This window comes from Entelurus aequoreus, linkage group LG13 (assembly GCF_033978785.1).
Source record: "Entelurus aequoreus isolate RoL-2023_Sb linkage group LG13, RoL_Eaeq_v1.1, whole genome shotgun sequence".
Taxonomy (NCBI): Eukaryota; Metazoa; Chordata; class Actinopteri; order Syngnathiformes; family Syngnathidae; genus Entelurus; species Entelurus aequoreus.
The window spans coordinates 10,035,401-10,051,230 of NC_084743.1; the positions used below are offsets into that span (position 1 = coordinate 10,035,401).

Below are 15,830 nucleotides of genomic sequence, written 5' to 3' on the forward strand. Positions count from 1 at the left end.
TATATATATATATATATATATATATATATATATATATATATATATATATATATATATATATATATATATATATATATATATATAATATATTTTATTTGTAAAAAGCACTTTACATTGAGTAAACAACCTCAAAGTGCTACAGTGTATTAAAAAAAATATATAAAAAAAATAAAAAGATAATAAAAAATAAATAAAAATAAAAACTAGAACAGCCAAATAGCTAAAACTAGTATGCATACATCTAAAAAAAAAGGCTTTTTTAAAAGCATCCACAGTCTGTGGTGCCCTCAGGTGGTCAGGGAGAGCGTTCCACAGACTGGGAGCGGCGGAGCAGAAAGCCGGGTCTACCATTGTTGTATATAAAACGTAGCGGCTAATTTATGGCCGTTACCTTGTATTAATCTTATTTATTTTTTGCTGATGGCCGAAATAAAAATATTTGTATTAAAAAAACAAACAAGCAAAAACAATTTTAAAAAAAAAGCCGATACTGATAATAAAAAAACCGATACCGATAATTTCCTATATTACATTTTAACGCATTTATCGGCCGCATTTCTACTTAGAATGCATTTTTTTAAAAAGTCTTCTTGTCTTACGTAAGGATTGTGAATGATAGGCACAATTCCAAAAAAAAGTGCAGCTCCCCTTTAAGTGGATGAAAATGTTCCTGCCAGGAAGTGTGCTTGACGGTTTAAGAGAGCGTGAAGTAACAAGAAGTTCCCGAGACCAACATGGCAGTGAGAGCTACACTTCCGTGAACTGGACTTCAGGGAATTTAATGGTGGTGACCTTAAAGTGGCCGTGAGATCCACGGCGTCTTGCGCCGCTCAATAGGGACAGCCATCTTGGGTAGGAGAAATGACACGGCATGGCGCCCGCTTCACTTGATGGCCGCGGAATGAGGGCGGGGCGGCACGAGGGCACGGGGGGGCATGTGTAGAATAAATGTGGATGTAGCATGTGAGAGGTGTCTTCACACTGGCCTGTGGAAGTTCAGGCTCCCTGTGAGGCTCCCGTTATGGGAATTAACCCTGCGCGCTCCATTAAGTGGCACATGTTAAAAATGCCACCGTGCTGTTAAAGTGGACAACCGAATAGAACGTCCCCGTAAAGCAGGGCTGTCCAAAGTGCGGCCCGCAGCTAATTGTCCTGAAGCACATTCTAAAAATACTATTACTGTAACTTCCAGACTCTAAGGCAGGGGTCCCCAACCTTTTTCCCACCAGGGACCGGATTAGTGTATGCGTTATTTCCACGGACCGGCTTTTCACGTGTGGCAGATAAAAAACAGCAAAAAAGTCAGCCAAGAATACACGATAAGTCCGAAGGAGGAAGAGATGATACAGTATTATCTGCTCACAGATGCTCCCTGGTGGTTGTGTAAGCACACTGCAGCTAGTCCTGCATACCGTATTTCCTTGAATAGCCGCCGGGGCGCTAATTAATTTAAAACCTCTTCTCACTCCTGCGTTTTCCAAAAGCATGCGGGATTGGCAAGCATGCGCTAATTATTTTAAAACCTCTTCTCACTCCGGCGCTTACCTTATCATGAAAAGCACATTTAATAAAAAAAAACGTTATTATGGTCTTACCTTTAGGTATAAATGAGTCCATGTGCAGCTCCTATAGAAGTCTTCCTTATCTTTCTTCAGTTTTAAAAGTCTCTCTGTCTCGAAGATCTTCCTTTAAGTATTACCTCCTGCTTCGATTGAAAGTCCAGTTTAGAAAACTGTTTTATTTTAGATATGTAATCCTCCATGGTAAAAGTGCAAGCAAACAATGGCTGCTCACTCTTGTTGCGTGTTGTCTTCTTCTGCAGCACCAGTCTTCTGCAGTACCAGCAGTCGCAAGAAGGATCACTAGCGCCCTCTACCACCAGGAGGCGGAAGTCATTTAATGACTCATATTTAACCCGGCGGAAGTGCCAAGCATGCGCTAATTATTTTGCGAAACGAGTTTGACCCGGCTGTAATTCTAGGCAGGCGAATTCTATATTCCCGGCGGCAATTCAAGGAAATACGGTAGTCCCACTCCTTAATGCCTCAGTCACACGCAGGATTCTCACAGGAATGAAGCAAAACTACAACCGTACGTCCTTCGGGACTACAGGAAATGTTATATTTTTGTAAAGATTGGAGTGTTTACAGCGGGCCTGCTCACTAAAACCTAGACCACGTACTGTAGGACACGGCAGGGGGCAGAGACCGTTCAGGAAAACCGGTGAGACCGGAAGCGTCGTCTGGTCGGAGTCGACGGACGAGTCCTTCGGGGTCGTGAGCCGCTTGTCGCGCTGGAGAATGAAGGTGCTTCTTGGCCTGAATGTGTGTGTGTGTGTGTGTGTGTGTGTGTGTGTGTGTGTGTGTGTGTGTGTGTGTGTGTGTGTGTGTGTGTGTGTGTGTGTGTGTGTGTGTGTGTGTGTGTGTGTGTGTGTGTGTGTGTGTGTGTGTGTGTGTGTGTGTGTGGTTGTGTGTTCTGGCAATACATACTTATTGGGGACGTCTTTCTGTTTATAAAGTCACTTTAGGGGACGTTTGACTCTTTCTGTTTATAAAGTCACTTTAGGGGACGTTTGACGTTATGGGGACCAAAATAAAGGTCCCCTGAATGGAAACCTCTTTACAAAAATCACTGTAGGGCAGGGGTCACCAACCTTTTTGAAAGCAAGAGCTACTTCTTGGGTAGTGATTAATGCGAAGGGCTACCAGTTTGATACACACTTCAATAAATTGCCAGAAATAGCCAATTTGCTCAATTTACCTTTAACTCTATGTTATTATTAATAATGAATGATATTTACACTTAATTGAACGGTTTAAAAGAGGAGAAAACACGAAAAAAATGACAATTAAATTTTGAAACATAGTTTATCTTCAATTTCGACTCTTTAAAATTCAAAATTCAACCGAAAAAAAGAAGAGAAAAACTTCAATCAATCAATCAATCAATCAATGTTTATTTATATAGCCCTAAATCACAAGTGTCTCAAAGGGCTGTACAAGCCACAACGACATCCTCGGTACAGAGCCCACATACGGGCAAGGAAAAACTCACCCCAGTGGGACGTCGGTGAATGACTATGAGAAACCTTGGAGAGGACCGCATATGTGGGTAACCCCCCCCCATCTAGGGGAGACCGAAAGCAACGGATGTCGAGTGGGTCTGACATAACATTGTGAAAGTCCAGTCCACAACTTAAAAAAAGAATTTATGGAACATCATTAGTAATTTTTCCTGATTAAGATTAATTTTAGAGTTTTGATGACATGTTTTAAATAGGTTAAAATCCAATCTACACTTTGTCAGAATATATAACAAATTGGACCAAGCTATATTTCTAACAAAGACAAATCATTATTTCTTCTAGATTTTCCAGAACAAAAATTTTAAAAGAAATTCAAAAGACTTTGAAATAAGATTTAAATTTGATTCTACAGATTTTCTAGATTTGCCAGAATAATTTTTTTGAATTTTAATCATGATAAGTTTGAAGAAACATTTCACAAATATTCTTTGTTGAAAAAACAGAAGCTAAAATGAAGAATGAAATTAAAATGTATTTATTATTCTTTACAATTAAAAAATTAATTTACTTGAACATTGACTTAAATTGTCAGGAAAGAAGAGGAAGGAATTTAAAAGGTAAAAAGGTATATGTGTTTAAAAATCCTAAAACTATTTTTAAGATTGTATTTTTTCTCTAAAATTGTCTTTCTGAAAGTTATAAGAAGCAAAGTCAAAAAAATAATGAATTTATTTAAACAAGTGAAGACCAAGTCTTTCAAATATTTTCTTGGATTTTCAAATTCTATTTGAGTTTTGTCTCTCTTAGAATTAAAAATGTCGGGCAAAGCGAGACCAGCTTGCTAGTAAATAAATACAATTTAAAAAATAGAGGCAGCTCACTGGTAAGTGCCGCTATTTGAGCTATTTTTAGAACAGGCCAGCGGGCTACTCCTCTGGTCCTTACGGGCTACCTGGTGCCCGCGGGCACCGCGTTGGTGACCCCTATTGTAGGGGATTTGTTTTGGGGACTTTTGCCTACTTTTCCTACTAGTCTCCACCACTCCCCCGGTGGCTTTGCTGGGTGCGTCCTGGCCATGTGGGCACCCCCGGACTCGGGTGGACCGTGGCGGGACTTGTGGCACTCAAATCTGGGTGTGATAAGGAAAAAAACTAGCCGTCAACGGCAAATTTTTAAAATGGGTCTCCAAACTAGGGATAAAAATCAAAAAAATCCCCAAAAATCCGGGGGCCGGATTTTTTGGGATTTTTTTTATTTTTATTATTTCTTTGGACATGTCGGGCATCCCTTGACTCGGTTGGGCGGCTGCGGGACTTGTGGGACTCGAACCTGGGTGTGATTTTCGATCATTTTGGGGAATTTTGCCCACTTTCCCAACTTTTCTCCCCCGCTCACAGTGTGAGTTTACTGGGGGCGTTTTGGACATGTGGGGCAGCCCTGGACTCGCGTGGCTGGCTGCAAAAGGTCCCCTGAAGGGGAATTTTTGCCCCCCCAAACACCCTTGTGACTATGCTGGGTGCGTTTTGGTCATGTTGGGCACCCCCAGGACTCGGGTGGCCGGCTGCGGGACTTGTGGTACTCAAACCTGGGGGTTTTTTTTTTAAACATGTTGGCCGTGTTAGGGACATTTGCCCTGCTCGCCTACCAGTATAGGTGTGTGTGTGTGTGTGTGTGTGTGTGTGTGTGTGTGTGTGTGTGTGTGTGTGTGTGTGTGTGTGTGTGTGTGTGTGTGTGTGTGTGTGTGTGTGTGTGTGTGTGTGTGTGTGTGTGTGTGTGTGTGTGTGTGTGTGTGTGTGCCACGGGGTGTGGTGAAGGTGCAAACACCACACACACTCTCAAGATGTCCACATTGGGTCCGGACACGTCTAACAACGCTCATCTTACATGACAAACATCTAGTACCATTTTTTATTCAGTCCCAAAGTTGCCATAGCAACTCCAGAACTAGTTCTTGCATCTGCACCTTTATCCAGATCCTCACCAAAGTTACGCACAAATGTAGTTTTTGTGTCTTCCTGCTAAATCACTAAGCTAAAAACTAAATGGCCAGTTCGGTTTTGTCATATTTACTACAATTCTGAATTATTACATTTTTTGCAATTATTTATAAAAATTGTCAATTTAATTATTTATTTATTTAGAACTTATCTTTGTTAAGTTGCTCTGCCAAAAAAAGATCAAATATGACAATAAGGTTTGGTGTTTGTGTGACCCTTTGATCCTTGTTACACAACACAGACCCCCAACTCCTCCCTTAGCCTTCCAATTACACACACACACACACACACACACACACACACACACACACACACACACACACACACATTGAATGAAGGCCAGCATAGGAAAGCAGAGCAGCTGAGAAAGCGGATGGTGATCATTGTGAGGGAAGAGGCTCCGCCCACCTGACCACTTAGCTGAGATAAGAGACTCGTTGTTGTCGGACGCCGGAGGGGAACAAAGACCGGCCTGTCCCGTGCCCCTGAAACCCCCTGCCCCAAATCCACTTTGAGCTTTGATTTCCTCCATGGTGGGTCTCCACAGTTACCTGAGGTCTTCCACCTGTCTGTGAGTGCTCCATCACTCCATCACCCGCCTTTAAAGTCCTCATCTCTCTAGTCCTCCACCTGGACTCTTGATCCATCCATTGGTCTTTTAGTCCTCATCTCTCTAGTCCTCCACCTGAACTCTTGATCCATCCATTGGTCTTTTAGTCCTCATCTCTCTAGTCCTCCACCTGAACTCTTGATCCATCCATTGGTCTTTTAGTCCTCATCTCTCTAGTCCTCCACCTGAACTCTTCATCCATCCATTGGTCTTTTAGTCCTCATCTCTCTAGTCCTCCACCTGAACTCTTGATCCATCCATTGGTCTTTTAGTCCTCATCTCTCTAGTCCTCCACCTGAACTCTTCATCCATCCATTGGTCTTTTAGTCCTCATCTCTCTAGTCCTCCACCTGAACTCTTGATCCATCCATTGGTCTTTTAGTCCTCATCTCTCTAGTCCTCCACCTGAACTCTTCATCCATCCATTGGTCTTTTAGTCCTCATCTCTCTAGTCCTCCACCTGAACTCTTGATCCATCCATTGGTCTTTTAGTCCTCATTTCTCTAGTCCTCCACCTGAACTCTTGATCCATCCATTGGTCTTTTAGTCCTCATCTCTCTAGTCCTCCACCTGAACTCTTGATCCATCCATTGGTCTTTTAGTCCTCATCTCTCTCGTCCTCCACCTGAACTTTTGACTCATCCATTGGTATTTTAGTCCTCATCTCTCTAGTCCTCCACCTGAACTCCTGATCCATCCATTGGTCTTTTAGTCCTCATTTCTCTAATCCTCCACCTGAACTCTTCATCCATCCATTGGTCTTTTAGTCCTCATTTCTCTAGTCCTCCACCTGAACTCTTCATCCATCCATTGGTCTTTTATTCCTCATTTCTCTAGTCCTCCACCCGAACTCTTGATCCATCCATTGGTCTTTTAGTCCTCATGTCTCTAGTCCTCCACCTGAACCCTTCATCCATCCATTGGTCTTTTAGTCCTCATCTCTCTCGTCCTCCACCTGAACTTTTGACTCATCCATTGGTATTTTAGTCCTCATCTTTCTAGTCCTCCACCTGAACTCTTCATCCATCCATTGGTCTTTTAGTCCTCATCTCTCTAGTCCTCCACCTGAACTCTTGATCCATCCATTGGTCTTTTAGTCCTCATTTCTCTAGTCCTCCACCTGAACTCTTGATCCATCCATTGGTCTTTTAGTCCTCATCTCTCTAGTCCTCCACCTGAACTCCTGATCCATCCATTGGTCGTTTAGTCCTCATCTCTATAGTCCTCCACCTGAACTCTTCATCCATCCATTGGTCTTTTAGTCCTCATCTCTCTCGTCCTCCACCTGAACTCTTCATCCATCCATTGGTCTTTTAGTCCTCATCTCTCTAGTCCTCCACCTGAACTCTTGATCCATCCATTGGTCTTTTAGTCCTCATCTCTCTAGTCCTCCACCTGAACTCCTGATCCATCCATTGGTCTTTTAGTCCTCATCTCTCTCGTCCTCCACCTGAACTCTTGATCCATCCATTGGTCTTTTAGTCCTCATTTCTCTAGTCCTCCACCTGAACTCTTGATCCATCCATTGGTCTTTTAGTCCTCATCTCTCTAGTCCTCCACCTGAACTCCTGATCCATCCATTGGTCTTTTAGTCCTCATCTCTCTCGTCCTCCACCTGAACTCTTGATCCATCCATTGGTCTTTTAGTCCTCATCTCTCTAGTCCTCCACCTGAACTCTTCATCCATCCATTGGTCTTTTAGTCCTCATCTCTCTAGTCCTCCACCTGAACTCTTCATCCATCCATTGGTCTTTTAGTCCTCATCTCTCTAGTCCTCCACCTGAACTCTTGATCCATCCATTGGTCTTTTAGTCCTCATCTCTCTAGTCCTCCACCTGAACTCTTCATCCATCCATTGGTCTTTTAGTCCTCATCTCTCTAGTCCTCCACCTGAACTCTTGATCCATCCATTGGTCTTTTAGTCCTCATCTCTCTCGTCCTCCACCTGAACTCCTGATCCATCCATTGGTCTTTTAGTCCTCATCTCTCTCGTCCTCCACCTGAACTCTTGATCCATCCATTGGTCTTTTAGTCCTCATCTCTCTAGTCCTCCACCTGAACTCTTGATCCATCCATTGGTCTTTTAGTCCTCATCTCTCTAGTCCTCCACCTGAACTCTTGATCCATCCATTGGTCTTTTAGTCCTCATTTCTCTAGTCCTCCACCTGAACTCTTGATCCATCCATTGGTCTTTTAGTCCCCATCTCTCTAGTCCTCCACCTGAACTCTTGATCCATCCATTGGTCTTTTAGTCCCCATCTCTCTATCCCAGGTCCCCAGTCCTCCCTTCATCAATCTTTCCATTCCAAACATAGATTTTACGTCTTGGACTCTGGCTTCTTAGGCCTGATTCCTTCATCCTTAGCCCCCATCGCTGCACACAACTGTCCATTCCTGGAGATGATGCTACAGTTGGGTACATTCCTGGAGACGGTGCTATAGTTGGGTACATTCTTGGAGACGGTGCTATAATTGGGTACATTCTTGGAGACGGTGCTTTAGTTGGGTACATTCTTGGAGACGGTGCTTTAGTTGGGTACATTCTTGGAGACGGTGCTTCAGTTGGGTACATTCTTGGAGGCGGTGCTTTAGTTGGGTACATTCTTGGAGACGGTGCTTTAGTTGGGTACATTCTTGGAGGCGGTGCTATAGTTGGGTACATTCTTGGAGACGGTGCTATAGTTGGGTACATTCTTGGAGACGGTGCTTTAGTTGGGTACATTCTTGGAGGCGGTGCTATAGTTGGGTACATTCTTGGAGACGGTGCTATAGTTGGGTACATTCTTGGAGACGGTGCTTTAGTTGGGTACATTCTTGGAGACGGTGCTATAGTTGGGTACATTCTTGGAGACGGTGCTTTAGCTGGGTACATTCTTGGAGACGGTGGTATAGTTGGGTACATCCTTGGAGACGGTGCAATAGTTGGATACATTACTGCAGACGATACTATAGTAGGGTACATTCTTGAAGACGGTACTGTAGTTGGGTACATACTTGGATCCGGTACTATGGTGGGGGTGAACACGTGCATGAAACTTAAGTGTCCAATATGTCTCTGACTGCCCTCAGGACGGCATCATCTCAGTCCAGGACATTGATCTGGTGATGTCAGAGGGACTGGGAATGCGCTACGCCTTCATCGGTCCCATGGAAACTATGCACCTCAACGCACCTCAAGGTAAAACACGGATATCTCCCCATGCTGCTTCAAGTCTGGATTATGTTCTTGCATGAGTGGCCAGTGTTTGCTACGGCCTTCTCCCTTTTGTTTTCTTTAAGTTTTTTAACAGTCCTTTATCTTTATTTTCTTTTTGTATTAACTTTGGGGCTGTCAAGCGATTAAAATATTTAATTGCGATAATCGCATTGTTCTCAGTCAACTCAAAATTAATTTCAATTATTTGCAGATAGATATCATTTTCCATCATTAATAGGTTTTACCCGAGACAAATAATTTTTTACGTTCTATTACCATGACGGGACAATTAATGTTCTTTAATGAAATGTGTTCTAAACATGATGCTCTTTTAAACAGCTTAACACAAACATGACATAAACATACTTTTAATGGCAATTAAAAAAATATCTGGTGTCTTGCCAGATCTTGTACTTTGCAGGATTACAACTGTATTCCTGCTGTAGGAGCACTTGCATTCAGAGGAGGAGCTACACTTCCATGTTTACATAGCAGTTTCATGCATTAATAACACAAAACGTGGATTGTTACGATCATGCATTTATTGTCAAAGATGATTGGTTATGTAATCTGTGATAATTCTACCTGAATAAATATTCTGTACATTACATGTACAAGTTAATGATATTCATATCTCTGCATGAATATATTTTAAACTTCTCTATTTATAAATGAAATGTAATATTCAACCTGCTAATCATTTTGTAATTGAGGACGTAACCAGAACATAAAATAATATACACTTTATTCCAGCCAGTCATAAAAATCCCCCCCTTTAGGTGCAAGTATCACAGATTACATTACAAAACATCTTTGACAAAGCATGATCGTAATGGAAGACATTGAATTATTTCATGTAGTTAAACCCGGATGTATAGCATCGTGCTTTTATTTTTGAAGTTGGAATTTGTGATTGGTTTGAAAAGGTGTCTTGACACGGTTTGATGTCGGACCTGAGTCGACTGTTTGCAATAAAAAAAAAAAGTGCCCTGTAGACTTTGTGCCGACCGTCTTTCATTTTTGTTGAGCTAAATCAGTCACAGTAACAATTTAAATGTTGTGTTATCGCTGTACCTTAACTGTAATCTGAACACGGAAGTGAAGCACCATCCACCTCTGGACGAGGCGCGCAGCAGACGTTTGCAGTGATGTCGCCTCACGGTGAAAAAATAGTCCTTTCTTGTCGGGAGAACTAGCCATGGCTTTGGACCAGATACTAACATATTGTATCTTTTTTCTTTGTCCATTTCTGTTCGCTATTTTCCCGCTTGTGGCTCTCCAGTAACTAGTTAGCACAGCCAAGTTTCCCCAGCTACGGAACGGCCCGAGGGTCAAAAAGGATGCGTGTGTGATAATCGGCTGTTAAAAAAAATGAGTGCCGTTAAAGGAACTTATAGTTAACGTGTTATTATCACGTTAACTTTTGCAGCTATAATTGTTTGATGTATTTATTTTTAAAAGTCCTTCCTCTCCGTTTTTGTTTGTAACAGTCATCGCCCTCCCTTTTTACATCTTTTTTTATTCTAAATGTTTTTGTTTGTTTTATTTATTTGTTTTAAACAGTCCTAATTTTTTTTAAAAAATATATTTGATTATTCATTTTTCTTATTTTTTAATCCTAGAATTTAAAATAAAAAAATAAATGAAAACATTTTTGTTTTATTTATTTTAAACATTCATCTCCCACTTTTGAAAATCTTTTTTACCGTTAATTTTTTTTTGTTTTATTTATTTATTTTAAACATCCCTATTGCTATTTCTTAACCTTATTTTCTTCTCTTATTTATTTATTTATTTTTAAAACAGCCCTCTCCCTCTTTTTTATCTTTTCTTATTATTATTAATTTTTTCTGGTTTTGTCTATTTATTTAGAACAGTCTTCTCCCTCTCATTTTATCTTTTATTATTAATCAGTTTTCTTGTTTTTGTATTTATCTTAAACAACCCTCTATTTTTTAACACATTGTTTCTTGTTTTATTCATTTTAAACGGTCCTCTCCCACTTTTTTTAAAATCTTTTTACCATTAATTTTTTCTTGTTTTATTTATTTATTTTAAACATCCCTCTCGCTATTTTTTAACCTTATTTTCTTGTTTTATTAATTTATTTAGAACAGTCTTCTCCCTCTTTTTTATCTTTTATTATTATACATTTTTTCTTGTTTTATTTATTTATTTAGAACAGTCTTCTCCCTCTTTTTTTATCTTTTATTATTATACATTTTTTCTTGTTTTATTTATTTATTTAGAACAGTCTTCTCCCTCTTTTTTAATATTCATGTTTTCTTGTTTTATTCATTTATTTATTTTAAACAGCCCTCTACCAATTTTTTTATCATTATTTTTTATTTTCTTGTTGTATTTATTTACTTTCAACAGTCTTCACTCTCTTGTTTTTTAAACTTTCTTTTTTCTTGTTTCATTTATTTATTTTACACAGTCCTCTCCTTATTGTGTTAAGTACTTTTTTCTTTTTTTTTTACGATTTTTCTTCTCTTTTTAGATTACGTTTATCTTAATTCTTTATTTTTATTAAATTTGTTTGTTTTATTTATTTCTACCAGACACTCTCATATTTCATCTTATTTTATATTTTCTTATTTAACAGTCTTCTTCTGATTTAATTTGTCTTTATTTTCACCCTTTTTATTTCACTTTCTATATCCTCTTGCGTAGCGTGACTACACCGCTAAAAAAAACGGGACCGAACCATAAAAGCTGTGATTGGTCGGCTTTTTTGGCCTTCACCTCTGATTTCGAATCACCATCTGCTCTTAAAGTGACCGTTAGAACACCTTGATTAGTTCCATCTGCATCAACACTACCCCCCTCTATTTAAATTGCCAAAGTACGTGCTGCGTACATACATGTCATGTGACGGCGGCGGCTGTGCCTAATGAAGTGTCCACACGGGCTGCGTACATACATGTCATGTGATTGGCGGCGTCAAGAGCGAAACGTCGGCTAGATGGAGAATGTCAGCGGGGGGTGTGAAAGCCGCACAGTCACTCGCTCCAGGGAGAAAAAAAGTCACTTGGGCCCAACAAAGGCGTCTTTTGATGAAAGCAGACCCTCACACCAGTAATCCAAAACTCACATGGCGGCCATTGAAGCAGGTGCCAACCTGCAGGTAGAGCCCGCGGCTGCATGTTCTAGAAGCTTCTGCCGCTGTCACAATGAGAAATACATATTTTCATGCATTAAAAGATGCTAACATAAGTTGGAGGTGAAAATGTGAGAAAACTTTCCAATCAAAACCTTCTGGCTTTGTGTTAGTGACATTAGTAATAACATCCGTCATTAAAGGCCTACTGAAATGAAATGTTTTTATTCAAACGGGAATAGCAGATCCATTCTATGTGTCATACTTGATCATTTTGCGATATTGCCATATTTTTGCTGAAAGGATTTAGTAGAGAACAACGTCGATAAAGTTCGCAACTTTTGGTCTCTGATAAAAAAAAAACCTTACCCCTACCGGAAGTAGCGTGACGTTGTCAGTTGTTCACTCCCTCATATTTTCCTATTGTTTTCAACGCAGCTAGAGCGATTCGGACCATTACCCCATTAATTTGAGCGAGGATGAAAGATTCGTGGATGAGGAACGTTAGAGTGACGGACTAGAATGCAGTGAAATACATATTTTTTTTTGGCTCTGACCGTAACTTAGGTACAAGCTGACTCATTGGATTCCACACTCTCTCCTTTTTCTATTGTGGATCACAGATTTGTATTTGAAACCACCTGGGATACTATATCCTCTTGAAAATGAGAGTCGAGAACGCGAAATGGACATTCAGTGCCTTTTATCTCCACGACAATACATCGACGAAACGCTTTAGCTACGAGCTAACGTGATAGCATCGTGCTTTAACTGCATATAGAAACAAAAAAAATAAACCCCTGACTGGAAGGATAGATAGAAAATCAACAATACTATTAAACTGTGGACATTTAAATACACGGTTAATGCTTTCCAGGCTGGCGAAGGTTAACAATGCTGTGCTAACGACGGCATTGAAGCTAACTTAGCAACTTAGCAACCGGACCTCACAGAGCTATGCTAAAAACATTAGCGCTCCACCTACGCCAGCCAGCCCTCATCTGCTCATCAACACCCGTGCTCACCTGCGTCCCAGCGATCGGCGGAAGGACGAAGGACTTCACCCGATGCGTTTGGCGGCCCGGAGACGTAGGAAGTCAAGGTGAGGTCGCCGGCTAGCGCTCCAACAAAGTCCTCCTGGTTGTGTTGCTGTAGTCCGCTGCTAATACACCGATCCCACCTACAACTGTCTTCTTTGCAGCCTTCATTGTTCATTAAACAAATTGCAAAAGATGTCCAGAATACTGTGGAATTATGAAATGAAAACAGAGCTTTTTGTATAGGATTCTACGGGGTACCATAACTTCCGTTAAACTGACTACGTCACGCGCATACGTCATCATACCACGACGTTTCAGCCGGATATTTCCCGGGAAATTTAAAATGTCCCTTTATAAGTTAACCCGGCCGTATTGGCATGTGTTGCAATGTTAAGATTTCATCATTGATATATAAACTATCAGACTGCGTGGTCGCTAGTAGTGGCTTTCAGTAGGCCTTTAAGAACAGCTTTTATTTTCACAATAAAAGAGGAGTTGCGGGCTGAGAACGGACCCCCCCTGAAGTAGTCGCTGACGTGGGCCCCTGATGCCGCCCTGGCGCGTTAATCTTTAACTCTTCCTCTTCCTCTTCATTGTTCAGACAAGATGTCACAGGGAAATGATTGACGACACGTTGCGCAACATCTACTGATCAATACTTTTTCCACTATGCAAAAGCGCTTTGAGTCACGAGAGAAAAGCGCTATATAAATAGAATTCACTTGACTTCTGACACACACCTGCAGATGTTCATGGCAGAGCACAAACAATCCATAATTCCATTCGTCATTTTCAAAAATCCCTTTTTTTTAAATGAATTTATTTAAAAAAATTTAAAATTACAAAAATTCTATTTTAGAAAAAAAAAAAAAAAAGAAGTTTTTTTAAAGAATCAAATTCTTCAAAAGAGGTTTTTAGGTCATATTTTCTAAGCTGTTTAGAATTGTTGGCGCAGGTCTGGGGGACTACATGAGTCGCTACGGAGAAGGCATCCAAAGGGTGCTGAGGTCCTTCGGGCCCGTCCCAGACCTGTGCGCTGAAGATGCCAAGAGCGTCGTGAGCGTGAGTCTTTGGACTGGGTGGGGGGGGGAGTGGGGGGGGGGTGGTGTCATCAATAAGTAACACAAGTGTGGTGGTGGTGCACACAGGAGATGTGCCAGCTGATCCCCAACGACCAGCAGCACCTGTCGGCCAGGAGACACAGACGTGACCAGCTCCTCATGGGTCTGGCCAGGCTCAAGCAGGACCAGTGAAGGTGGGAGGACCCATCAAGACCACCAGGCTCAAGCAGGACCAGTGAAGGTGGGAGGACCCATCAAGACCACCAGCAAGAATGGTACTGCTTTTAACCAGCAGCCAATAATGATGGACCCTAAAGCTACACTAGCAAATACTTGTCCTTTGTATGGAAGCCACCAGAAAAATGCAAATACTATAAACTAGTAAGTCATTCATCATGATCAGATAACAAATCATGATTATGAGATAAACAATTGAAATGATGACATAAAGTCATAATTATCACATGAAAAAATCATGATTATGAGATAAAGTCATAATTATCAGATACAAAGTTGAAATGATGAGGAATAAGTCTAAATCATGAGATAAGTCATAATGATGTGATAAAAGGTCATAATTATGAGATACAAATATGAAATGATGAGATAATTATAAGATACAAATTCATAATTATGAGATAAAAAGTTCAAATTATAAAATACAAAGTTCAAATTATGAGAAAAAGTCATCAGATGAGATAAAAGTCATGAGATAAAAAGTCAGAATTATGAGATTAAAAAGTTAACATTTTGAGATAAAAAGTTAAAATGATGAGAAAAGGTCATCATTGTGAGATAAAAAGTCTGAATTATGAAAAAAAGCCATTATGAGATAAAAAGTTCAAATTATGAGATAAAAAGTTAGAATTATCCATCCATCCATCCATCTTCTTCCGCTTATCCGATTTAGGGTCGCGGGGGCAGCAGCCTAAGCAGAGAAGCCCAGACTTCCCTCTCTCCAGCCACTTCGTCCAGCTCTTCCCGGGGAGTTACAACTATGAGATAAGAAAATGTAATTATGAGGAAAAAGTCCAAATCATGTGATAAAAAAGTCGGGATTTTGAGGTAAAAGTCATAATTATGATATAAAAAGTAGAAATGATGAGATAGTCACAATTATAAGATACAAATTCATAATTAAGAGATAAAAAGTAAAAATGATAAAAAGTTAAAATTATGAGGAAAAAGTCATCAGATGAGATAAAAAGTCAGAATTATGAGATAAAAAGTTACAATTTTGAGATAAAAAGTTAAAATGAGATACAAAGTTAAAATGATGAGAAAAGGTTGTGAGATAAAAAGTCAGAATTATGAAAAAAAAAAGTCATGAGATAAAAAATTTAAATTATGAGATTAAAAATTAGAATGATGAGATAAAAAATTGAAATTATGAGGAAAAAGTCCAAATCACGTGATAAAAAAGTCAGGATTTCGAGATAAAAGTCATAATTATGATATAAAAAGTAGAAATGATGAGATAGTCATAATTATAAGATAAAAAATTCATAATTATGAGATAAAAAGTAAAAATTATAAAATAAAAAGTTCAAATTATGAGAAAAAGTCATCATGAGCTAAAAAGTCAGAATTATGAAAAAAAAAGTCATTAAGAGATAAAAAGTACAAATTATCGGATAAAAAGTTAGAGTTGAAATTATGAGGAAAAAGTCCAAATCATGTGATAAAAAAGTCAGGATTATGAGATAAAAGTCATAATTATGAGATAAAAAGTTAACATTTTGAGATAAAAAGTTCTAATATGAGATACAAAGTTAAAATGATGAGAAAAGGTCATCAT

At 39.7% G+C, this 15,830-nt stretch overlaps 1 protein-coding gene across 3 annotated transcripts in view; it reads left to right on the forward strand.

The window, feature by feature from the left end:
- The window catches only part of cryl1 (crystallin, lambda 1), a 46,905-nt gene extending 31,075 nt beyond the window's left edge, over window positions 1-15,830 (forward strand). Inside the window, exons 7-10 of one of the 3 annotated variants that reach the window (XR_009828252.1) lie at window positions 8,702-8,810; window positions 13,927-14,033; window positions 14,120-14,773; window positions 15,764-15,830. Coding sequence is in view for 2 of the 3 variants with exons in the window: in XM_062067429.1 (XP_061923413.1) it covers window positions 8,702-8,810; window positions 13,927-14,033; window positions 14,120-14,224 (321 nt within the window). In the remaining variant the exon portion in view is untranslated. Of the gene's footprint in view, window positions 1-8,701; window positions 8,811-13,926; window positions 14,034-14,119 lie in introns of all 3 variants that reach the window. The other 2 variants (XM_062067429.1, XM_062067428.1) reach the window with 2 other exon arrangements.